The 25191-nt window shown below is 45.8% G+C and overlaps 1 protein-coding gene across 1 annotated transcript in view; it reads left to right on the forward strand.

The window, feature by feature from the left end:
• Positions 1–23219, forward strand: part of aqr (aquarius intron-binding spliceosomal factor) — a 52702-nt gene extending 29483 nt beyond the window's left edge. The window contains exons 27-36 of the mRNA XM_079751800.1: positions 1844–2053; positions 5131–5268; positions 5400–5471; positions 7404–7591; positions 8431–8602; positions 12215–12385; positions 16315–16400; positions 19937–20111; positions 21636–21740; positions 22731–23219. Coding sequence (XP_079607926.1) covers positions 1844–2053; positions 5131–5268; positions 5400–5471; positions 7404–7591; positions 8431–8602; positions 12215–12385; positions 16315–16400; positions 19937–20111; positions 21636–21740; positions 22731–23090 — 1677 coding nt within the window. The 3' untranslated portion in view covers positions 23091–23219. The remainder of the gene's footprint in view (positions 1–1843; positions 2054–5130; positions 5269–5399; positions 5472–7403; positions 7592–8430; positions 8603–12214; positions 12386–16314; positions 16401–19936; positions 20112–21635; positions 21741–22730) is intronic.
• Positions 23220–25191: the final 1972 nt, after the last annotated feature.

The following is a 25191-nucleotide window of genomic DNA, read 5'->3' on the forward strand; positions in this document are numbered from 1 at the left end:
TGCACATTCTTGGGTTGTTTGACCTCATGAGTGTCTAAACAATTAAAAGTCCTCAACCCAGGGAATTATTCCTCATTAAAATGAACATGTGACAATCCAATTTTGATTAAAACGACGGCTGCAGTGAATATATCGTATAGTGTAGGTCTCACTTTCATGAGGACAACTTCTCCCTACAGTGGTGTTACAACCTCAATTTAAATGAAGCAATGTCAAAGCGGATGGTTTGCAGTTCGGTCAAAGAAGGCCTGAAATGAATCTTTATGTATTTCATGTCACGTGAGCGTTTGCACTAGAGAGCAGTAGAAAATCTAATGCCTAGTCTAAGTCACACATTTCTTCATTGTGTTATGCCTTTCAATTCCTAGTCACCACAACATGGTGTAAAGCTGCTGTTCTGAGGACTAAAATAGTCCTCGGGCAATTCTACAGAGAACACTGCGATAGCTCTGTCACCCAACAATCCGCCAGCGGCTCTTATGGCACCGAGCAGACTTTTCCTGAATAGCTAAACATTGATAACCATATAGAGTGGTCTGCGAGAAGACAGAAGGCATCCCCATCGTAGATCTTGATACTGCTGATCCATGCGGTTTGGCCTGGTTTATTTATACCAGAGCACATCCAGTTACCCATACCAAACTTCCCTTTATCCAAAGGGGCCACCGCTGCTCCATCTGCCCAGTCGATGTACACCCGGATAATATCCTTCCGTGTTTATTCTCGTCACCTAATTATCACTCTCCTCTCGGGGCCCCGGGAAGAATAAAAAGCCATTGCAGACAATTGCTTCCTCCTGGTGCGCCGCATCATTAGAAGGCCCTTAAAATAGCCGTCTGTGGCAGAGGAGGAACTGCGGGTGTACCTTGTGTCTCCTCCTTGCCCGTCCCTGAGAGTGTGAGTCTTTTATGTAATGGCTCGCAGGCTGCGGCAGTAGGAGAATGCCACTGATGCAGTGCAGTCAGTTGAAATAAGATACGAGATTTGATTTAATAGAATTTCATAGTGTGTGTGTGTATGTGCCACTTGCGTTCAAAATAACATGGACGTTCATATTCATATGCTTTTGGCCTATGATGGCCGGGCTCTCATGATTCCTGCAGGACATGTTAATTAGGTAAACTAGTTATTAAGTGAGGTAATCTTCATCACGCATTACCAATATCATCCTAAATAATGGCACTCATTTGTACACTTTCAAATTCCCAATTATAACAATGGAGGTCACCTTCTTTCCTACAGTAACTGTTAACATTACATTATTATACATTACATTAAAAAAAAGGGTTAGGGTTAGAAAGAATTGGTGGATCATGATTCAATTTTCCACACACCATAAAACAGAAACTGGAATTCATGTTTCTTAATTGACATATCACAACAGTTTATGTATGCTCTGTTGGATTCATTTGCGCTCCTGCAAGTGTCGTTGTATGTGTTAAGGCGCAAATCGCTCTGTCAATTTCTCTCCACCATTGATCAGACCTTTTAGAAAGAGGTGTTGCCCGCCGGCCATAACAGCAACTTTGGGCAGATGGTAACCCGTTTGTCACACCAATTAACCACTGTTTGTTTTTAAGGTGCTGTTTAAGGTTATTTATAGAGCAAGGTTGTCGTGCACATCCTTTTTTCAGTTTGATCAGTTTTACTTTTATCAGTTTTACACTTGATGTTTGTGTGTGTGAGTGTGCGTGTGTGCGTGCGTACATTTGTGTTTGTACATTGTACACATTAGTGTAGCTTTCCAATTGAGAAAAGGTAGCCCGAGTAGTAATGTGTTGCCAGTTCAGACTCCTAACACCCTGGAGGGGGGGCTGCCGCCTCTACCCTATGCCCACCGCAGGTGATCTCTCGCTGGGAGCAGTACATGAGCAAGGTCCGGCCAAAGCAGGGCAAGCAGGTGGAGGCTGAGGCGGTGGCCGCCCACTTCCCCTTCCACGAGTACTTCTCCAACGCCCCGCAGCCTGTGTTCACGGGCCGCACGTATGAGGAGGACATGGACATCGCCGAGGGCTGCTACCGCCACATCAAGAAGATCTTCACTCAGCTTGAGGTAAACAAACACTAGAGCACAAGCACTAGCACATTTTCAAGTCTTCGAAAATAATGTACGTGAAATGAGAGTCTAAAGGTTCGAGAGTTTGGCTCCAAGCCGAGAGGTTCTGGGTTCCAGCCCAGATTTCCATAGTCTACCCGTTAACTGCCGAACCCTTTACCTACACTGCATGCAAAGTTGGTTTTGAAAAAGCATCTTCTGAATGACTGCTGTTATGAACGGTACAAATACACCGACACACATCAACATACCTGAAAACAGATGGAACTACACATACCTCCCCCGTAATTGTTTCACATAATCAAACAAACAGCCACAAATGTGCAAATTCTACGTCAGCTGGTTTTCCTTGCCGCTCCAGGACAGTTAGCTTAAACTTGGGTTTCTCGGGCAGGATAGTCTTGTTGTGGTCTAGCCCTGACATCTAACCTAGAGGTTTTCAATTCAAACACCAATGTCAGGAGACTACCTGTAGGCATCCATCCTTGAGCAAGCAGCCCAACCCCTACCTGCTCTGTAATGACTGAATATATCTCAAAATAGATTCACTGTACTTCGCTTTCGACGCAAGCGTCTGCTAAATCGCTTAACGGTGAATAGTTTGCAATTGTTCCCCTAGTCCCAAGGATGTACTGTCATTCCCGACTCAAGAAAGGCACAACAATAACGCAGCAGATTTATGGGGGATAGCGAAGGCCCCTAGAGAAGCAATATAAAAGTTATTGGCTGGATGTAATATCCCACACATGTGTTGACCTTGCTTTCTCCTGCCGTTCCCCCTCACCCAGCCGCCTCAACTTCTGTCCTCCTGCTGTATCACTGCATCAGACACCAGGCTCTAGAGCCAAGTCCATGCCCCGCCCCTGCAGCAGTGCATCCGTTTGTAGGGACGCCACTCCTGTCTCTCTGACACACACACACACACACACACACACACACACACACACACCTGCAGAGGAGAGGAAGTGGAATGCGGATGAATCTGCCCGCCCCTCCCCGTTCCCTCATCTTTTTTTTGTTGTTTTTTTTGCTAGCTAAACTCGATTTGGAACACGGCGCTTTTCGATGAGCCCGCAAGAACATTCTGGCTCTCTGTTTTTGAGTGCAGTCGTGGCATACGGGTAGAGAAGGCACATACCGGGGACGGAAGGACATACTGTGTCTGCTGCTGCTAGACATTCCTCCCCCCCCCCCAGCAGTCACTCTGTCTTCTTACTGTCATTATTCGCCACTCTTCAAGAACACTTTCTCCCTATCTCTCCTGGCCCACTTGTATTGTGTGTGTGTGTGTGTGTGTGTGTGTGTGTGTGTGTGTGTGTGTGTGTGTGTGTGAGAATCCTTCCATTCTCATGGTTTCACTTCACCCTTCATCTGCTCTGGAGCCTCCAGGGTGGTAAAAATAGAGCTCATCAATGTTGCATGTTTTGATCGGTTTAATATTTATGTTAAAATAGTAACACATCAAATATTTATGCCCTGACATCCTCAGAGACTATCGCTCTCTTTCCACTGCTCTCTCTCTCTCTCTCTCTCTCTCTCTCTCTCTCTCTCTCTCTCTCTCTCTCTCTCTCTCTCTCTCTCTCTCTCTCTCTCTCTCTCTCTCTCTCTCTCTCTCTCTCTCTCTTTTTTTTTTTTTTTTTTCCCGCAGCCCCCTACACCCCTCTTTCAACCCACATTCCCTAATCACAGCATGAGTTTCATGGTGCTATGATATGAGCAAACTCCCTTTTCTGAAGGCAGCAGGCATCCTTTTTAGTGTGGCTGGATGGGATGAATAGCAGGGTAAACAGCCTGCCCCCCACCTCACCCGACCCCAATATGCCTGGTAAGAGGATCCGCCTTGAAGTGCGTTCAGGGCTCGTATCGAACGGTAACCCACACCCTGTACTCCTCCCTTTCTCCTCCCAACCTCCCACCCCAGGCAGCCGCCGAGGATATGGGAAAGGGAAGAGCATGGAGTCCCATTAGGTGGAGAGATTGGGTTCATGATTGGGATGGGGGGGGGTGGGGACTCAGGACCCCCGCTCAAATAACTGGGCTTGAGGAGTGTATTATTCAGAGGCTGGAGTGTGTTCCAGGGGCATCTTCTAAGACAGACACCTGCCGCCACCCTGTACTCATGCATACACATACTTCCTTTTGTTCATGTCTTCATGCTTTGCCAACCCCTTGTTGCTATGTATAGCTTTTCTGACCCATACAAGATGCATCCTTCAAACATGCTCTGCACATGTTAACACATGTTGCATGTTGTTCACAAAATCTGGGAGGCCTGAATCGTTCTTACCCTTATGGTTCTAGCTTTCAGCGCTGGAATAGAGAGCGCTGAATCAAAGTGCTGTCTTTCCAAGCATACATGTCATGGAAGGGTCCGATTTATTTTTTTCACGATTGGGTGACAACGATGTCATAATTAGATTGGTCATTGTCAATTAAAGCCGCTTCCCTGTATGCACTAACAGTGTTTAGTTTGGGAACTTGTGGGCATTGATGTATGGGTTGTGTTTTAATCCAAATACTGAGGTGAACCTCTCTTCTATGACGATCTGCTGCTATTACTTTACCTAGCCTCAGATAATGACACTATCCATCACTTTTACAGGGTGTCAAACATAATCAGCTACAAATGGTTGGAGGAATGGCACTGTAAATGCAATTAACGTTCTCTAAACCCCATTCATACGCGAGTTGGGGCCAAACAGAAACCATGTCACTTTTTGTAAGAGGATTGAGTGTGGTGCAGATTTCTGACCCCATTAACTAAAACATTTTTTTCAGAGGAAGATTTGTCGGCTACTTTGCAGCTGGGTTGTAGTTCACATACCTTTCGTATCAAACCCATTGACGCTCCATCTAAGATGTGTTAAGTAGCAAACACATTTATTTCCAGTGCTAGTGTTAAGCACTAGAGATAACACTTTAAATGCCAGGCGGGAAGTGGAGGCGTTACAGGACCAAAAAGTTGACACTGCGAGATTCTGAAATCACTTTAGATAGAATACAATCATACCGATCATTATTGCTTCTTACTCATAGTCCCTCTACCCTTCCATCTCTTCCTTCACACCCTGCAGGAGTTCAGGGCCTTTGAGTTGCTGAGGAGTGGTTTGGACCGTTCCAAGTATCTGCTTGTGAAGGAGGCCAAAATCATCGCCATGACCTGCACGCACGCCGCCCTTAAGCGCCATGACCTGGTGGAGCTGGGCTTCAAGGTAGGTCTCCAGCAACCCACCAACAACCCCTGACACAACCAACTTTAGACTGCATTACTTATGTTTAAACGTCTTTTAAATCCCGTTAGTTCGATTTTTTTTATTCAATCCTATGTTTTTGACCCCTTCAGTACGACAACATCCTGATGGAAGAATCGGCTCAGATTCTGGAGATCGAGACCTTCATCCCTCTCCTCCTACAGGTAATTAAAATTTGAGGCCTCTGTCATATACAAAATGACAACATGCAAGCTTAAGTACTAAAACCTCTTTTAAAATCATAATCATAAACTGTCTTCGCCCGCTAGACAAACACTGCTTGTCTAGGGCTGACAAAACCCGCTTTCCTGACGATAAAGTGCACTAAATGTACTGGCGTGCAGATATCACTTCCTAGCTCCCTCCTCCCCCACTCAGCGTGACGCCATCTCTGCCACCTCTCTCTGCAGATGATGTTCTGATTAATGAAGCTTGAGCCGAGTAATGGGGCCTGTCTTTGGCGCTGGGCCCTTAATTGTGTGAGATAGTCCAAATGCATGTTTACCGACGAGGGTATTAAGCACACTAGCCAGTCCAAGGACCTCGACGGCTACCCCCCCCCTCTTCTCCCCCCTCCATCGCCACCTCTCCTCCTTCCTCCCCTCCCTCCGCCCCCCTCCCCAACCCCCCCACCAATACAATTTCCCCCATCCCTCCCTCCCCCCCACCTCCTTTCAGAGTGGGAGACGATGCCACGCTACAAAGCACTTATTCCTTCTCCTCCTCCTTCTGTTGCATCACATTGTACTCCCTCTCTGTGAGCTCTTATCGGTGATTAAAACCAGTGCAGGGCTTATTAAGGTTTGTGTGTGTGCCGTTTGTCTGGGGTCACACTCCAATTAACCCTTACATTAAATTAGCAACAGCACTGCAGCAGTTACATGGTGGCCTGTCTGTCGAACTCAATAAGCGGACAATGTGCACTTGCCTTGAAAAACATTGGTTCACTTTAGCTCAAATGGAAAAAAATCAAAAAACTATCAAGGTTTCTCAGTTGATACAGAGCTAGATGGGACACATACACACATGCTGTCCGCATACACATGCCTGCATATTAAACAGTAAATGAATGACTGAATGAAAAGTAAGACTCAACACCACCGTCCACTGCAGAAATAAGTCAATGTACTTATTTAAACAGCAGCAGAAGAAAAACATTACAGTTTTGGTAAATTGTGTGAACTGAACCATCGTCTTAATTCACCCCAATCTCCAAAGATTGATTGCATATTTCCCTCTTAATTAAACCCATGCGTGGCTGTGCGGCCGCTTGTGTCTTTGGAAAGACCACGCACGAGTAACAAACCAGATGCTCGCGGCACGGTTGACAATGAAAACAGCAGAGCGAGTAGAACAGGTGGTGCAGCTGCGACGTGATAACTGGCATCTCGTGTCGGTTGAAACTCGGAACTGCTCGCCACCAACAGCTGCCCATATAGGTCAACCTTAGTCAGAAAATATTTTAGAAAGGGAGCAAAAGGGATGAAGACACTCATGTGAAGAAGTGGGAAGAGTGATCAGAGATGCATAATGTGTCGTCCTCCCCCCCATCCCATCCCACCCTCATTAATGGTTAGTTCCTGTTAAAATGGAAATGTGATGATTTAATTATTCAGCAAGTCATGAAGGAGCACTAAAATACCCCATGACTCTGCTGAGGTGTCAAATAGCAAGGCACGGAATATGTCACAGAAATGGAGAAATGTCTCTTTGCATTCTGTGTCCATCTTCCCCCCAACCCCCTCACTGCTTCCTTATTAACGATCCCAAAAAATGAGGGGTCTAGTCTATAATGTGTTCACCCACCAGAGACGGGTTTGGAATCGACAGGTAAAAAGATCATTAATTTCCCACAGGCCCCCTGATGTGCTCATTTGTCCAGAAGCAGATTGTTCATTAGAAGCTTACAGAGAAGCCTGTTTTTGTATCTTATTCCATGGAACAAAGTCATTATAAAGACAATGGAGAAAAAAAAAGATGGCTCTCTATCAATTTACTGCTTTTGAAGAGTAGCAATACAATCATTGAGGCCTTGATGTTTTCGCACTGGATACGACCACACATCTAGACTCACTGTACAAATCGACTTCTACTAGAACCCAGCAGACGGCTACAGCCGGCTGAAGCGGTGGATCATGATCGGGGACCACCACCAGCTGCCCCCCGTCATCAAGAACATGGCCTTCCAGAAGTACTCCAACATGGAGCAGTCCCTCTTCACCCGCTTCGTCCGCCTTGGGGTGCCCACCGTGGACCTGGACGCCCAGGGCCGTGCTCGCGCCAGGTCGGTCATATCGTGATTGATTCTTCAACGCCGTCAGGGCTAATGGTCCTTATTGATTCTCAATGATTGGTTGTAGGACATGGAGGCCAGTGTCCCTGGGGGGCGGGGGATGGGTAAGTGGCTAGGTTGTGTTGGCTTCCAGCCAAAATATACTGGGTCATCACCCAAATGTATTTCTTGGGCAAGATACCCTCAGCGCTACTTGCTCTGATGTCTGAATTCATTGCAATGTTTTTGGATAGAATCCCATGAATAACTATTTGGTGATACTGAAATACTGTCTTTCCAAAGGAACTTTGAAATGATCATTTTTAAAGCTGCCACATCGAAACAGTTCTAGAAGGAACTTGTTCTTTATAAGTAATAGCAATAAGACTAGAGCAACATCGATCAGATAAACTTGACTTTGTCTTTATTAGTCAGACCGTGAACTGGAGACTATTATCTGTAAATGATGTCTTGGCAACAGAAGGTCCGGGGGGGTTTGGTGTAACGGCGATGTGTACCATTAACTCTCAAGCCCTCTTATTATATTATGATATAAAATCGCCGATTGCCAGCAAGCCGTAAAATAAAGAACAATAAATTGGCTCATTTAGGGGATCAAAAATAAATATAACGATAAAATAAATATATACGTAACGTATGTAGGGTTTCATGCTTACACACAGTGTAATCATGTTTGATCAACTTAAAATTAGATGGTGATTAATTAAGTTTGTTTGAACCCTAGAAAACGACGTCACCTAACAGAATGAATGTTTTACATCCTTTCTAAAGAAGGGAGCTTTTTCGTCAGTCTGGCTGAATGTTCATGATTCCCCCCCATGTCCTCACAGCCTGTGTAAACTGTACAACTGGCGCTACAAGCAGCTGGGGAACCTTCCCCACGTCCAGCAGCTGCCCCAGTTCCAGGTGCCCAACCCCGGCCTGACCTACGACTTCCAGCTGGTCAACGTGGAGGACTTCAACGGAGTGGGAGAGTCTGAGCCCAACCCCTACTTCTATCAGGTCAGTTACAGTCTTTAATGTGGACGCACACATGTGTACACACACATCTGTACCATGTTCGCACAGTGCTATTTCTAAAACAAACACACACACACAAATTGTGTAGACTGAGCACACATCTGTAATATGAGGAGATATACATAATACCATTTCAACGTCCGCACATTATATCAACTGTTAACAATATATCAGGCATACAACGACACACCTTTTTGGGATGAAAGTCTACGGCTGCAATGCATTCAAAGGTCCGGTATCCGTTCAAACTCACTCTGTACTCCACTGCGGCATGAAACCACCACTCTCTCTTTCCCTCTCCTTACTCTCTCTTTAGGTTGTAATAAAAGTCCTCATTAATTTTTCAAAAGGGTGCAGCATGTGATATGTACTTATCTCTGATAGCGTAGCGCCCATTGATTGCTGCTGATGCTAAGTCACCAGGTTGGTCCTCTGATGATGTAACTTCTACTACGCTAGACTCCAAACTCAAAACAGTTTTTTGGGGAAATCATGAAATCATTCATTGATTCATTGATTTGACTGATGTAAGCGTTAATGTACAATCAATCAATTGGTAAATACAATAGATACAATATTGTGAAGAAATGGGTAGGAAAACCAATGCATTGATGGCAAGTGGCCATGTTTAAGCTGCAGTTCTGCTTAAAGTACATCACAGTACTGCTTGAACACTAGCATAGGGATCTCTCATTCCCCAGTGACTTGGTGTTCTCAAATACTGTGTGTGTGTGTGTGTGTGTGTGTGTGTGTGTGTGTGTGTGCGTTTGTGTCGACAAAAAAGATCACATTAACCACTCTCCATTTGCCTGTTGCCATTTTCAGTTCCTCAAGGGGCCGGCATCATTCAAATGTTCCCCAACAGTACACACACGTAGGCTTATTCAAACACACCAACACATACACACTTATCTTAAAACCCACAGATACAAAAGCCCACACACCAACACACACACTTTTTAAGGAATCCAGGGAGGTAAATTGGACACGTCAGATGCAATCGCCGCCAGTGAATTCTATCACAGCTGTACAAATACTCCCATGACCTCTCCATGCATTCACATTACCCCACATGCACACAACATCAACAGAACACACATATATACACCCACCTTGGCTAGTGCTATTAGCCCCCAAGAATAAATCAAGACACTTCATTGGCCACTAGCAACAGGAGTCGACCAGTGGCCATCTATGGCTCATTTGCCAGAACTCATTTTACACCCCCTCTCTCTCCACTGTGAACAGCACACTGTAAGCCCCTCCCTGAATGGTGCTTAAGGAATCATGATTCTCTTAGACCATGTCTTCTCATTCAATACCAATATAACTATTTGTTTATTAATCTAAATTATTAAACCACGCAACAGACAAAAATGTGCAGTATCACCCCTGCCTCTTCCATCCTCCATTTTGCAAAGCATTAACTTCACTCTGAGAGAGTAAGTGTGGACAGAGATACCCCCAGAGCCTCTCTCTCTCTCTCTCTCTCTCTCTCTCTCCCCCCCCATACACGCACACACACTTTTGCTCTTTGTCAGCCTCGGTTCTCCTCTCACTCGCTCCTCTTTGACACTCTCTGTCCCCGCAGACCGCGACACGTTGCCCGGGGTCATTAAGCCTTAGCAGCATCCAGAGGAGCAGGCACCGAGCCTGGGCCTGATCTGTCGGTTGTCATGGTTACCAGGGTTCTCCCGGGGTTGCCGGGGCATTGATCGCGTCCATGTTAAACAGAGTCGCGGGACAGACGCCGCTGAAATGGCGGCAGTGCCAAATCATGTAGATGGTAGTATGATACTCACACATAGATCTGTGTGTGTCTTTGTGTTTCCTCCCAGTATTTTATATCTTACACAGAGGCAGTCACAACAGCTTCTCTTCTGTATTGAGGTCCAGAAATCGGCGCTGGTAATCATGGCTATGTTTAGGGGGTTTTCTGTGGGGGGTTTATTGCACCAGGTAATTGAGGGCCGTAGGAACAAAGGCGAGTGTGGTTTTGATGTGTCCTCTGATGTGGCTGGCTCTGGGTCTGTTGACCACGGCCCATGAATTATTCTAAAGCCCAAATGAGACGCTGTGGCGTGGGCCTTAATTGAAACTATGTGAATAATGCATAATGTTTTGGGGGTTTTAGGAAAAAAAGATTGAAGGGGGCAGAGGTCAAATTATATCTCCGCTATGTTGACCGGGTGTAAGAGGAGGGGTTGAGTTAGGATCCACCTTTTTCGGTTGGATACTTTTAATATCTAGCTCACCCTGGCTGGGGTCTCAAAATTGCCTACCCTTGCTTTTATATTATCATGTAAGTATAGATGACAGGATGTTTGTAAAGGATGATTCACCAAATATGTGATTCAATCGTATTTTAATCAACCCTTTTGAAATTAAAATTACTGTAAAAATAATGATGTAATGAGATTTGGCACCCCTGTTACTTTGAAATCCGTCACAAGATAATTTCTGATCATTGATGCATAAATTAAAGGGACAAAATACTGCCGAAGAATGTAGTGATGAAACGGTTTGCAAGACCTAATCGTTTGAAACCGTTTGAAAATCAGCTCATTGCAAATCTTTCCTTCATAAAAATCACTGGAAAAATGTCAAAGCTTAACCAGCTTTTCAATAGGCCTTTACGTCATTCTCCTTACCTAAAATGAGAAACTGTTTCCCAGCTATGCAACAAAAAAGAGGGAGTTTCCATTGTGTTGTTGAGCCAATATCTGGATAAGAAACCCTTGACTAAGGGGGCGCAGGCTTTGTCGAGAGAGTAAGTCAATGTTTGGGTTCAGCCTGTTGGAAGGTGAAAATTAGACTGTGCCATTAGGGGATTAGGACGCCAGCAGGGAAAACAGGACTTGGTGCACAGCTGGCCTTGGTGTGCAGCTGGCGAACATGACTGGGTTGTTTGTATGTGTTGGGTTATTTGTTCCTTGTGTGTTTGTGTGTGTTTAAACGCTCAACCAAGCAGTGGCGGCCCAACCCTACCAATGCATTTGAATGGCTGCTGAAGCCACCCTGAGGTTCAGGCATGGTCCAACAAGCTTAGAATAATACTGTATAGGTATTACGTCCACACAAGAACCAACAAAGGGGCTTATTACTCCCACTTTCCCTGCAGTATTTCTCTAAAAGCATGAGCAGAACTTTTTTTGTACAAACCCTTTTAAGTTCCCACAAATTGTAAAAGGAGCTCTCTTGGCGCCAAATGTGGTTCCCTATCATTTAATTACTTCAATGCTACAATGCAGACAGAAGCCCTTCCGCAATTTGAAAAACTATTCAGACTTCTCACAAAGGACATTTGAAAAGTACAATTTGCTGTGCGTTGGACAGGACCTTTGAATCATTCCAAAAAGGCACCATTCTAATCAACTCATTTTATGCATATCTGAAAGACCGAGGTAAATACCAATCTAACTTGGTAACCAATTCCAATATAGAACCGGATTAAACTGCAGCACGCACACCCACACACATCACCATCTCAGAGAAGAAGCACTGCTCCCGATCTCCCCTACTTTACATGACCCGTAACCACCTACCGTAGCGACACGTCTCCCCCGACGTCTTCCTTTGTCCCCCGGTCTACAGAACCTGGCAGAGGCGGAGTACACGGTGGCCCTCTTCATGTACCTGCGCCTGCTGGGCTACCCCGCCGACCGCATCAGCGTGCTCACCACCTACAACGGGCAGAAGCACCTGATCAGGGATGTCATCAACCAGCGCTGTGCCGGTAACCCCTTCTTCGGTCAGCCCAACAAGGTAAGCGGGCGTCGAAAGTCAAGCAAAGAGTTGGGAGTAGCTGAGCCTTGTGTTTGTAAGGAAATAAGAATGAAACGGAGAGAGGCACGTGAGCGTTTTCTATTTCTTATCGTAAAGTTGTTGGTAATTAACATGATGTTATGTGCGTCATGTTCATAACTATGTCCTGGTGGCCTCATCAATGAAAGAAAATAAACTCGCGAAACGGGTGTTGTCATCACATCATATTTTAGAAGGATATCACTTGAAGACAAACACAAATACCCACACACAAGCATGTCACTCAAAGAGCTACACAAACAGACAACATAATACACATGTCCAACATGTATGTGTTTGAAGAACGCATGAAACTACACAACACTAACGAACACACACTAACAGTCACACACAAACAAATTCCTAACACCTCATGAGAGTTGTGCATGTGTTGCATCCTGTCAAGGAGCTATGCTAACTCCCCCCTGTGCTGTTTGAAGCTTTTAGACAGGCAAGTGTAGCAGGAGAATGAAAGACACACAAACAACATCTACAGACCTCAGTGTCTGCAGTCTCCCCACATTTACCGCCAAACCTCTGATCCTCTGATATGCTCCTCCTCCAGTTCCACACTCTTGTGTATACAGGTAAGACACATATGAGCTGGAAGTGTGAGTGTGGAGTATTATCTATTCCAATAAAATACATTTGGTTAAATTCATTATGTCATTGTTTTATCATGACCAACATCTTCCAAAATGTGTCAACCAGAGAGATACAGTATGCAGTGCATCCAACGGAAAAACCACCACACAGACTTATGGACAGGTTCCTCCTCTTGCAACACGCAGCAGACACGTTGCTCCCCTCCCACTGGTAGGATCAGGGGAGGGTGGAGAGAACTCCCTCTAAGAGCCTTCCAGAACCAGAGAGAACGAGTTGGAGAGATGGTTAACCTTATGGCTCAAATCGGAAGCCAAGCACCCTGTTAATCAAGTCTCCATAGGGAGCTCGTCGGGGGGGGGGGGGGGTCGTGGGTTAATTACTTTGACTGATAGAATCGGAAGTGAGCGTGATAAAATGAATGACTTCTTATTTCAGCATAAGAACTAAGTCAAGCAGCGTTAGTGTGAAAATGTATGGAGGCGGCTAGCCTCATGGCGACAGGGTCGTCTGACTCGCAGCCGCAAGGTTCTGGGTTGGAAACCCCAATCTCATGTCTTCCTGCAGGCCTCATTGAGCCTGATGCCTAAACCCCTTCCCTGCTCAGTAATGTTTGATGTAAGTCGCTTTGGATCAAAGCTTAATCACTAAATAGTGCTGTTAGATCTCAGCTTATTTCTAAACTGTTCGTATAGACTGTTATCTTTTTTTTGTGCAGATATATTGCAATATACTCGTGGTGAACAGGACAGCGTGATAAGGATATACCTGAGATGAAGGTGGCATAAGCCCACCAACCCAACACGACTGCACCCCTTCAGCCTTAGCCAACCCATGGGCAGTTAGTAAAAAAGTGTCATCTTTGTGGATTACATTATGGCTGTCAAATGATCAATTTCCACCTGTATAAAGGGTATGAAAGTTTGTAGTAGGGCGTCATGGCAAACGCTGAGACAGAGTTCAGTTCAAGAACAGATAGCCGCTTCTGCTATCACAAGGAATCAACTCGTGTCCGTGTAAATAGTAAATAAATAGTAAGTCGAGTCCAAGAAAGAGTGGGGGTGATGCATCAATGGGGAAATCCACTCAAACACCTGCATCATCCTCCTTCTCCAATCTTCTGTCACACTCAAAGGACAACGTATCCCGCTCCTTGAGTCCCAATTAGCAGTGGTAGCAGGGGAACAACACCCCTGCTGAGATGACAGGAACCCTGGGCACATACACACTTGCTCTCGCTGTCAGACAAGTTCACTGATCCTTTAGATGCCTCGTTTCAGCACACCAGGCCACGTGCTTCCTCAACCCTTCAAAAGATAACAAGGTGGAAAGTAATGACTTTTTTTTTTTTTTTTTAAGTAAATTTGAACCGCGTATGTCCTTTTGTATAGTCTTTTCGGAACAAGGATATAGATCATTGGAGTCCTATCCTTCCTTAATTGTAATAGCCATTGTTCAAGCTAAACCAGACCAAGGGATTGCGATCTGGAAATGAAACAAAGAGAGAAAGGTGTTGAATATTCAATCACAAGGTCCTTCACTGACAAAGGGAGCGTTATTGTCCAAGTTGCAACCGACCATTTTCACCTTGCAGCCATCTTGATTCTAAATGCTAGCTAGCTGGGGGGAACTAACACGTTCAGTTCCCCCAAACCAGCTTACCTCTAGGATCCAGATGGAACCAAGATGGCTCCAGGTGAATAAGGCTTTTGTAGAAGAAAAGGGCAAAGTGGAAAAGGTAGAATGCTTCTATTAGTCTGGCACGGGCTTTAATGAGAGCAAATCTTTGGGATTACCTACATATATAACATTTTGCGCAGTACACAAGTTCTCTATGTGCCTTTGTATTCAAAATGGTGATCTTGTATCCATAGACATGCATCTGCTGCTGCTGGGACATGACCTCTGCAATTCACTCGCAGGAAGATTTCACATAAATAACTAAACACCATGCAAAACGCTATGCCCTGAGGGCCCCTCTATCTGGGCCCCTCGTCGTCTCCGTTCTCTCACACTCTCTCTATCTCTCCCTCCCCAACTCTCTTTTCTCTCTCTGACTCCTTCAAGCTGTCTGTCTCTGCCTGTCTGTCTGTCTCTTCTCTGTGTTCTCTATATTTGTCTCTCTCTGACTCTGTCTTTCTACTCCAAAGTGTACACCCAGTAGCTGAAATCATTGTGCTCTTCCTAACTAAACCAGCACCATCTGGTTGAATCCCTCCCAATGTCCATGCATGCATTACCAGAGATGGGGTGGGGGGTTGGGGGGCTAATTTTAAGGTCAGATGCTGAGCGTGGTGGTGCTGCTTGATTCTTGTGCAGAGAGACGTCCGCCTCACGCTACTGCAAAACCAACATACTGTTGCCCCCGGTGCTGCACCTGTTCTACATGGCAACAGGAGGTCCAAAATAAATATGTCTGTACTTGCGCAGAACCAACCCATCACTCTCTTTCAATCTCTGTACCGCTCCCTCTTCGCTTTTCTTGCTCTATCTTTTTTCTCTGTTCTCTCTTCCAGTCCCTTGCTGCCTCTCGCATGCAAAGCGTTCACACTGCAGCTCTCCAGCCCTGTCCTCTACAGCTGGGAGCAGTATGCCAATGAGCGTCCACTGCTGCATTAGACCAGTGGAAAAGGGCCATGACCGTGGGGTGATTTATGTAGCACGGCTGTGTGTCGCTGTGGTGTTTTGATGCGTGGTACCTGGGCACGGTGTGTACCACGAACACGAAGGGTTTCTTCGCATTGGGTCCAAATGGACAACCTGTTAAGCTGAAACATTTATTGTACATACCAACTTTCCACGAGATGCGAATATCGCTGCACTCACTCACAAATTCATACCAAAGCACAATGAGGCGGTGCTTTTTAAGAGGTGTAGCGCAGATCACCACATTAAAGATGCATACAAAGCTGTTTCCGCTGAAGGGATAGTGATCCAAGGCTTTTAGCCGCTTGCTATTTGATCAGTTTAGTTTGCTTTTATTATATATATTCTTGCCTTCCCCCTTAATATGTATGCTCTAGTGAGAACAGGGACAACCGAAAGCTTCAGTGCAACACAAGCAAATCTCAGACTTTTTCAGATATGAGTTTATTATTAAATGTAATAGATTGACAAAATGCAATGTATGAAGTAATGTATATATATTTAATATAGTGTGTGTGTTTGCTTGACTGTATGTGCCTCTGGGGGCTTGTGCGTGTGTGCGCTCATGCACCTGTGCATGTGTGTGCGTGCCTGTGTGTGTTAAATAAGGGATATTCATCCATCTGCATGTGCTTGTGTAGGTGACAACGGTGGACAGATTCCAGGGTCAGCAGAATGACTACATCATCCTCTCACTGGTCCGCACCAAAGCTGTAGGACACCTAAGGTAAGCACTTCAAGTGATACAGCTTCCTGTTCCTCACACACACACACACACACACACACACACACTGCAGGAACCGAACGGATCCTAAATATATACCGTACGTCACGGGGACATTGGTTAAGATGCACATCCCCAGAGGAAACAAGCACAGAAGAGTGGGCTCTGGGGCCCTAGGAGACAGCCAATCACAGGTTCCCTATTCCTGTTTCCTAACTGTGGAGTTGGCTGAAAAGGGATGGGAGCTCTCTTTATTCTTTGTGTTTTTAAGGGTTTAATTTCAGCCACCATTGGTCTGGGGGAGAGGGGTTGATGTGGGACTGCGGTAACAGGGTAGGTTTAGGGAAGCCATTGTGGAGCGATGATTGGGGTGAGAGCGCCGAACAAAGACACACGTTTGGATCAAAGGCAAACCTTGGAGCGGAGCTATTAGGGACTATTAACAGCCCCGTACCTGTACAGTACCGTTACCCCTACCTTCCCATCGCCGTCGCTCAGCTTGACTTTCTTCTCCTCCCTCCTCCTCAGGTCTTCCTCTTTCGTACTTGATGTTCCCAATCAACCCATTCTTCCCCTCCATTCTTATAATTCCCTCTCTTTCTTCCGGCCTTCCCTCTGTCCTTATTTGGTCATTAGAGCTGATTAGCAGGTTCCCAATGGCTCCGAGGACTTTGTGTTCATCCTGCTTTTATTCCGCTGATGAATGTCTTTGAAACTTTATAAGACAAACCGGAGCCCAACGACCAGTGCACTGTACTGTACAGTTGCCTGTGCCATTATGCAGGCTTTGATGTATGAACCCTGCTTGTGGAACTGGCTCCTTTACAGATGCACCACCAGAGCATCACTGCCCCCCAAAGGTCGTAGCAAAAGGTCTCGGTTGCGTGAAGGCATATGCAAATGATGGCCCTGGTATCCTAATAACCCGCCTTTTACACCAGCCTGTTCACAGAAGTGGTTCTTAAAGGGAAGAAAGAAACATGGAAACCTCCATTTTTGTGCGTGTTTCTATTTCTTGGGTGTGTGTGTGTGTGTGTGTGTGTGTGTGTGTGTGTGTGTGTGTATAAAGTGCAGCGGGCAGCGCAAAGCAGTGATTTATCTTGTTGACAGCACCTTGCCTGCCCTCGTCTCCGGTATCATTCATTTGATCTTGTCTCACGTCAAATTAAAAACATCTTGGCCAGCTCGCGATGTACTATCGGCCAACCTCTGTGCCCGAGATGGCTTGTGGCTTTTGCTTTGTTGTCATCGTTCATACAAGAATACGTATTTGTTGCTCTTATCTTTACACTGTTCTTTCCTAACGTTCTTTCCTGGCTATTCCCATACCCCTAGTCATGTTTATCTGTCACGCTCTGTTTTTATAGTCTTTTGTATTTATTTACAAGCAGGGAAATTGTCGTGGTTGGGAGCTGAATGACTTTGACACATTGTGATCTATCGTTGAGCAATTTTGGTGTATGTGATTAATAACAAGGGTATAATAACGCATGCAAAAAGACCCCATATTGTTTAAATTCTACGATATTTCGAAACTAACACCCCTTGTAATTCATTGAACCTCTGTATCCCATTTATTTTTCAATGGCTTTCGGAAGCACAGCGATTCATAAGGAAAGAATCCTGATCCACACAGCTCACTGTGGTTCACCAGTTGGCACACCTCAACCCCCCCATCCCCCAACACACCATATACTTTACTCCTCCCCTGCCTTTCTCCCCATGGCAACCGGCTTCCTTGACAACCAAATAGGGAGCCGGCTGACCGTATCAAATGCTGACCCTCACTCTTTGATTGAGAAATATTTCCCTGTGATGCTGACACGCACCGAGGGTTTATATCCATGCCCATGTGTTTGGGGATGCACACATGCATTAACATGCACACACGCACACATACACCCACACACAGGGACATAGATGTGTGTTAATCAACTTTGCCCTGCCATGTCCCGAGTGACCCTAGTGTCTCAACAGAGCCATGTGTACAGGTGTAGAGTTATGATTGGTTCCCTTCTTCTTAAGCCCGTGCTCATTGGTCGCCTGCTGTTGCGATATCTATTTGGCAATGTAATTATGCTTTGGAATTCCCTTTTAGTTATAATGCATCGTGTTAAGCAGCATATTTAAAGGACACACTCACAGATGTTCCCGATGTATAATTGTGCATATTTTTTAAATAGAACACATTTTATACATATTTGTGTGCACATTATGCATATTGCATTGATTAGTCTTCTTAAGCCCATTCTCTGCCGGTGTCCTTGTGCTATTTTACATATTTGGATTTTGGTGGGCAATGGAGAAAGACTGTGCATGTTATAAGCATGAATTTGAGCCAATTGATTCCCCATCAAAACAGTTTTTGAATCTTGCCCAAAGCTGCTTAAATAAGACAAAGATGAGTATTTCCACTTGTGTTCCTCCATGATATTCAGCTTTCCTTGAGCCAAGTTGAAGACGCCCAACAAACTGTGAAATATTGTGGGGCAGCAATATACAGCCAATAGAAAAACCTTGAATCTCCCTTTCAATAAAACAGTATAAAACACTGTATAAAATTCTATATTCACCCAACACTCGTGGACGCAAGGAGCCATGCAAAGCCACCCCCTTCCCTCTTATCTGCACACCATTACCCCACTACCACAAGCGTCAACGTATGAGAGCAGAGAATAACAGCCGCGTGTTGAACCTCAAAATGGTAGCCTGTAGCGTTAGCCTCCGCCGTCCAGAATGGCTAAAGTGATTTGATTCAATGGATAACAATGGGTTCTATCAGGTCCGATTAAGCCAGGCGTACAGGACTCCCAATGGATTCTCTGTGCTGCGGGAGCTAGCCCGCGGACAGATGACTATATTTTATTAAACATTTAGCCTGTTACAGCCATCCGAGCATGTGCCTGACTTCCAAAAAAGCCAGCCCCTCTCCTCACTCTAATACTTTAATTCTAGTGGATTGCAGAAATAAAAAGATGGGGGGGGGGGGGGGGGGAGAAAGCTCAGCCAGTATCTCTGCCTTCAAGCCCATCCCCTCTCTCTCTTTCCATCTCCCTCCATTCTTCTATGTCTCCCCCTCACCTGGTGTAGCTTATCCTCTTCTAAACCCCTCTGCTCGTCCAACAACCTGCCTTCTCCCCCTATCTGATCCCTTCCCTCTCCAGCGCTCTGCTGACACCCATCTCACCTTCCCTTCTCATGCCTGAACCCAACCCCGTTTTTTAATCTTTGAAGGCAAGCATAATGTAGTGGTTGCCTGGCAGCCGAAAGGTTTTGGGTTTGAGTCCCAGTGTACACTATTGACCTGTAGCCATCCTCAAAGGGGATACCTAACCTACCTACGTGCTCCTTAATGAAATGCAGCAGAATTCAATGCATTCCATTACTTTGCCAATTTGGCTTTGTATGTATTTTTTGTATTTCACGATTTTTTTAATGGTAGAGCTTCCTTTATATAGGAACAGACTCTCAATTTGGATGATGTGCCATTCATCACCATGCCCCCCCCCCGCCCCTCCCCGGTCTCTCTGTGTCCACAGGGATGTGAGGCGTCTGGTGGTGGCCATGTCCCGAGCCAGGCTGGGCCTCTATGTCTTTGGCCGGGTCGCCCTGTTCCAGAACTGCTTTGAGCTCACCCCCGCATTCAATCAGCTGACCGCCCGCCCGCTACAGCTGCACATCCGACCGCACGAATACTACAACCAGGAGCAGCCTGTAAGTAACGCCCTCTCACTCACTGACTCACTCACCTGACCACAGATGTTTCGAAGAAATACAATATACTTAAAGAATTGAACAACGTTCGTTTGTTTGCCAGGACAACAAGCCAACGAAAAAGTTCGTAATATGTGGAACGATGAGAAAGCGAGACCTTGGAAAGAAATGCTTTTGCACCACGCCTTTAGCATCTTGTGATGTGTTCCTCAGCCCTTTCTGATCCCAGGGGTGTTGGTGTCCTAACACCGACGTCCTACCATCCGCATCCACCACCGTCCACCACAGACTGGTAACAGCCAAAACGCCCAGCCTAATCCTGCCTCTGAATTCTGAATGGAATCTTCATTCCCCACTTGGCCCCTAACCCTGCGGTCCTAGTCTGCATAGGGGGCTCTGTCTGCAGGCCAGGGCTATAATTAATCAGCGTAGGTCAGTAGGCAAAGCATCTCGCGCCCCCCACCAACAATCCCTGCCAGGCCTGGTCGGCGCTAGACGGATTCAGTCTGGCCGCGGTGCCAGCATCTCTGGGGGTTGGGGATGGGCATTTAGGAAAAAAAGGTTGCCCACAGACCACGCCTCTCTTATCTTCCTTAGAGCCCGGACACTTCCTCTGGCACCAGGGCTGGGATTCCCCCTGTTGGGGACAGCTCTTCTGGGCCCCGGCATCAATCTGATTAGCCCTCGCTTTAGGAACAGTCCAAATGAAACCCACGGCCCTTCCGTTGTATACACGCGGGCATAGCGAGGCTCAATGACATCGCTGAAACGGTGGCAAACACGTCAAGTACGGGCATGCACTTTATACATGCAGGTACGCTGACGCGATTTGCAAGGTGCAGTCGGCTCTGTCGGGGGTATTGGACAAGCAAGGATGTCCTCTAATCGCAGAAGTGATTAAAGTGTCACGTCTCTCTTTGATAACCTCCCCAGCAATAAAACCTCAAGCACAGTTTAGCTCTGAAGCTCCGTAAACCACCCAGACCTGTTTTAACACCCTGCTCAATGAGCCACTGTGAGAGCAGCACATTACTGCTCAATTTCAGAGGCAACCGACCAGTTGAATTAATATTCGACGCATCCCTAGTTTTTTAATTCCACTCGTATATCAAATCGCCGAAACATCCCACAGCGTTTAATGTCGCACGACCGCTTACACTCAGACAGGCAACGGGTGAACGGTTATCATTTTCTCCACCGAGCAGAGCCAGCAATGGTGACGTCGACGATACATTTGCGCCAGATGTTTCCGAAGCACATGATTTGGGACATTTTAACACAAGGAAGTGTCTGAAACAACCCACAGGTTCACGAAGCAGAGGTCTTTGACTGCGCCGCTATACTCCTGGATATATATATTTACCTACGACAACGTGGCAGTTCAACCATTTGACTGTCTTACATCGACCTACACCTCCTGTCCTGTGTGGGGGTCAGCCTCAGACCCCCCTCCCTACCGGTCCATAGCTCTCTCACGCTCTCATGCACCCCCCCCCCCGCCTCCCTGCTTTTGTCCCCCACCAGAGAGAGGCGTCGAAGCAGCCCGACCACGTCGTGAAGGACATGCCAGAGATGGCCAACCTGGCGTACACCATGTACATGAGGATGATGCAGCAGCAGCAGAGACAGGTAACCAGGAACCAGACCAACTGGGCACATGTTGGAGAGAAGCCAATCACTGAAGTCAAAACTCAAGGCATCACATGACACTATTTTCAGCTCAGCATCTAATGAACAGTAAAACAGTAACTTTTGGAGGCCGTGGGTAATGTCTCCAGTCATTTGATGTTGGTTGTAATGTAGGTTACACTTGAATATGCACATCCACAACTTAATTAGTGTGTATACTGTAAGTGGGTATGGCCAAGAATATACACAGCAGGTTTTTTTAATAATTATAGTGTAAAGGCATTATTGCGAATACCGCAACAGTCGGATCAGCAGTTTACCAAGTTTATCAAGCCCACTGCTACTAAACCACAACACTCAAGTTTTCTACTCCAGGGCTCTTGAGAGATTCAAACATAGACACATCCAACACACACAACAAGCCTCCCAGACTCTTACTCTGCTCTGTTACAGTAAGACATCAAGCATCTGGATGAGTTGTTTTTTTTTCTCTCTCTCTATTTCCCTCGTAGCTATTTTGAAAATGCTTCAACCTTTAAACTTTAATGCAGCATGGGAAACATGTCAGATGAGAGGAAATCGCTTCAGTTCAGTGCATGGGAAAGCAAATGGGAAACAAGGATGTGTATATCTGAGGAAGCAATCTGAGGTGTCTGAACATGGATACTTTACCAACAGCGAGAGACAGAATGATGTCACGATTAAGGAAGGGGAAAAACAATATTTGGGAATGGGTAGTCTAAATTCGGTCTACATTTAGCACCGATAACATGCCTAATCTTTCACAGTTCCCATTTTCCTTTTCCTTTTAGACAGGGTTTAGACGGCTTAGTGACTACTAAAAGTGGGTTGAGAACAACAAAGATGTTGTCAACCCTCTTGGAAGACCAAGGATGAATATAGTTTGTTTGTTCTTTTCACTTATCCCTACGTTGCTTAAGGGTTGTCGTTGTCTCAACCATGTCTTGCTCTCTTCTGCGATTTCCACAGCAACAGCAAAGGCTAGCTCTGCCCCCTAAGCAGACCCTGAAGCAGGCTCCTGTCGTCCAGGCTGAGGAGCCCCGCTCTATGGAACAGGAGGAGGAGGAGAAGGAGGACAAGGAGAAGGAGGGGGACAAGGACAAGGAGAAGGAGGGGGACAAGGACAAGGAGAAGGAGGGGGACAAGGAGACCCCCATGGAGCAGGAGAATGCAGAGGAGGCTGCGAGCGCTGAGGCAAAACCAGCAGAGGCTGCGGCCGAAGAAAAAGAGGAAAGCCAGAAACCAGAGGAGCGTCCAAAAATGCCGGAGCACCCCGGCCGGGACAGCGACAGCGACGGGGAGGAGAGTGGAGAGGAGCAGGGGCCATAGGGAGGGCTTTCTCTCTCTGGGGTAACCCTGGCGAACTAGGAGCCTCGGTTTTTTCTTATCTGAAACTGATTTTGTAAACGTTATGTCTTTTTGTTTTTTTGAATAAAATGCAATGTTTTTTCACACACAGCAAGCCTTTTACATTTTTATCAAGTAATTTCCTCCTTCTTTCAGATCTATTTTCAGACGTTATATTTACATAATCATTGTCTTCTAAAGATTTCCGTAAAACTCCCCGGTCATGATTATCCAGGCCATTCGTCCACCTCCTGCCCCCCTCGTTAAGCACATCTGGAGTCTGACAATCTGATTGGCTGGTGTCTGCAGCCCGCGGGACACGCCTCGGCTAAGCTGCTTTTATAGGTCAGTCAGCCAACCCTGGGGCCACCATACCGGTGAAGGATTTGAACTGGCACACGAAGATGTACAGTCGTCTCTCTTTTAGACATATTCATATCTTCACATACTGACTTGGCTGTGGTGTACTTGAACCGAAGTGAAGGTGAAAACTGGCTTCAGAGTACCACGTTGGTTTTATCAAGCATAGTGGAAAATGCATATAATTATTTAAAGAAGAAGAATAAATCCAGCATGGACGTTTTTTATTGCACCAACCTTTTACGTAACATTACTCGGTTCACAGCACATGGCCTTCTAGGCATTTCTCTGCATATGTCCTCCGTCTGCAGGCTGCCACACAGACTTTTAACTCTGGTTGTAGTCATGCACCAGAGGTCAGCTTGTTCCAGTGTACCTCAGGCGGCTACTTCCACTGCTCCCCAGCACGTCCGGTATGAGTGGGCCAGCCGTGCAGCGCCTAGGCCGGTTGCGGGTCGGAGCTGGTCCACAGGCATCTCGCTCTCTGCTGGTTCTGGTTGTTGTGATAGACCTACAGTGGATGGTGTGTTTAAGGAGGATCTCATTTCTGGGGGGATTATTTCGGAGGGCTTGTATATCAATTGCAAGGGCGTCAGGGAGGGTAATCTAGTTTAGGGTGTTGACTTCTGGGTTCAAACCCCAATGTCCCCAGTAGGCATCCTTCAGCAAGATGCTTAAACACATCTCTCCACAATATTGGCATTGTATCGAATCAAAAAGACCATAACTTGCTTCAGATACAAGAGTCTCATAAATATATTGTGGCTTTATCATGCTTTTCCTTAACAATAATCTCCAAGTAAACAATTTATATTATTGACACAGTTCTTGATTTGTATAATTGATGATTGATTAATTTTATAGATTTGTCCTAACAAAACAAGATTCTGGAGAAGGATCACTCACTCATTTGTACAGTGTGTTCAGATCAGGAGGAGGCTAGGCTGACGATGAAGCTTCTGTGTTCCTTAACACACGAGTTCTGCTATTTCCACAAACCCATGACACACTTTCACTGCAGTCACACAAACGGTCACATTGTGTAATATCATTTGTGTGGTATGCTTGCTGCCAAATTGCTAAATGCCTCTTTCCTTACAGCTTGGCCTCTCAGGAATCCAGCCGTCTGTGGTACCTTGTTGTTGTGCTTGTGAATAGGGGGCTGGAACTGCTGGGGTAGTGGTGAAGCCGGACAATCTGTGAGCTACCGTGTAGGACACTTTGGAACCGAAGGGAAATCTGTCCAGACGGGAGAGAAGAAACGCTGCTCACTTTCTTGGGAAACTTTCCAGCGCTGAAGGTGAACATGTCTTTTTTAATCCCACGGCAGGTATTCATTAGGCTTAATAGCTACTTTGCTCTGTACTCTAACCCCCTCACTGTAGTGTTTATATATGTGTGTGTGTTTGAGGAACTAATTCCATGCAGAATAACTTTTCGGTTATATTCCAAATTTTGGAAGCAAATATGTATTGGTGAAGTCATATCTCTAAATATTCTTGACCTTACTTTTTCATAAGGAGTTTATATTTGGTGAATTTCAGTATTACTTGTTTGTAGATGTATATTTCCTCTTAATACTTGTGTTGCCTGTAGAAGGAAGACAATTTTCAAGTCAAATGTAATTGTGATATAAGGTAGTTGAGTATGAAACGCCTTGAAGGCTACCACAGGGAAGGAATAGCTGATCTTGATGGACCATGTGTTCTGTATTTCGTAATTA

Source organism: Pollachius pollachius, assembly GCF_949987615.1.
Source record: "Pollachius pollachius genome assembly, chromosome: 15".
Taxonomy (NCBI): Eukaryota; Metazoa; Chordata; class Actinopteri; order Gadiformes; family Gadidae; genus Pollachius; species Pollachius pollachius.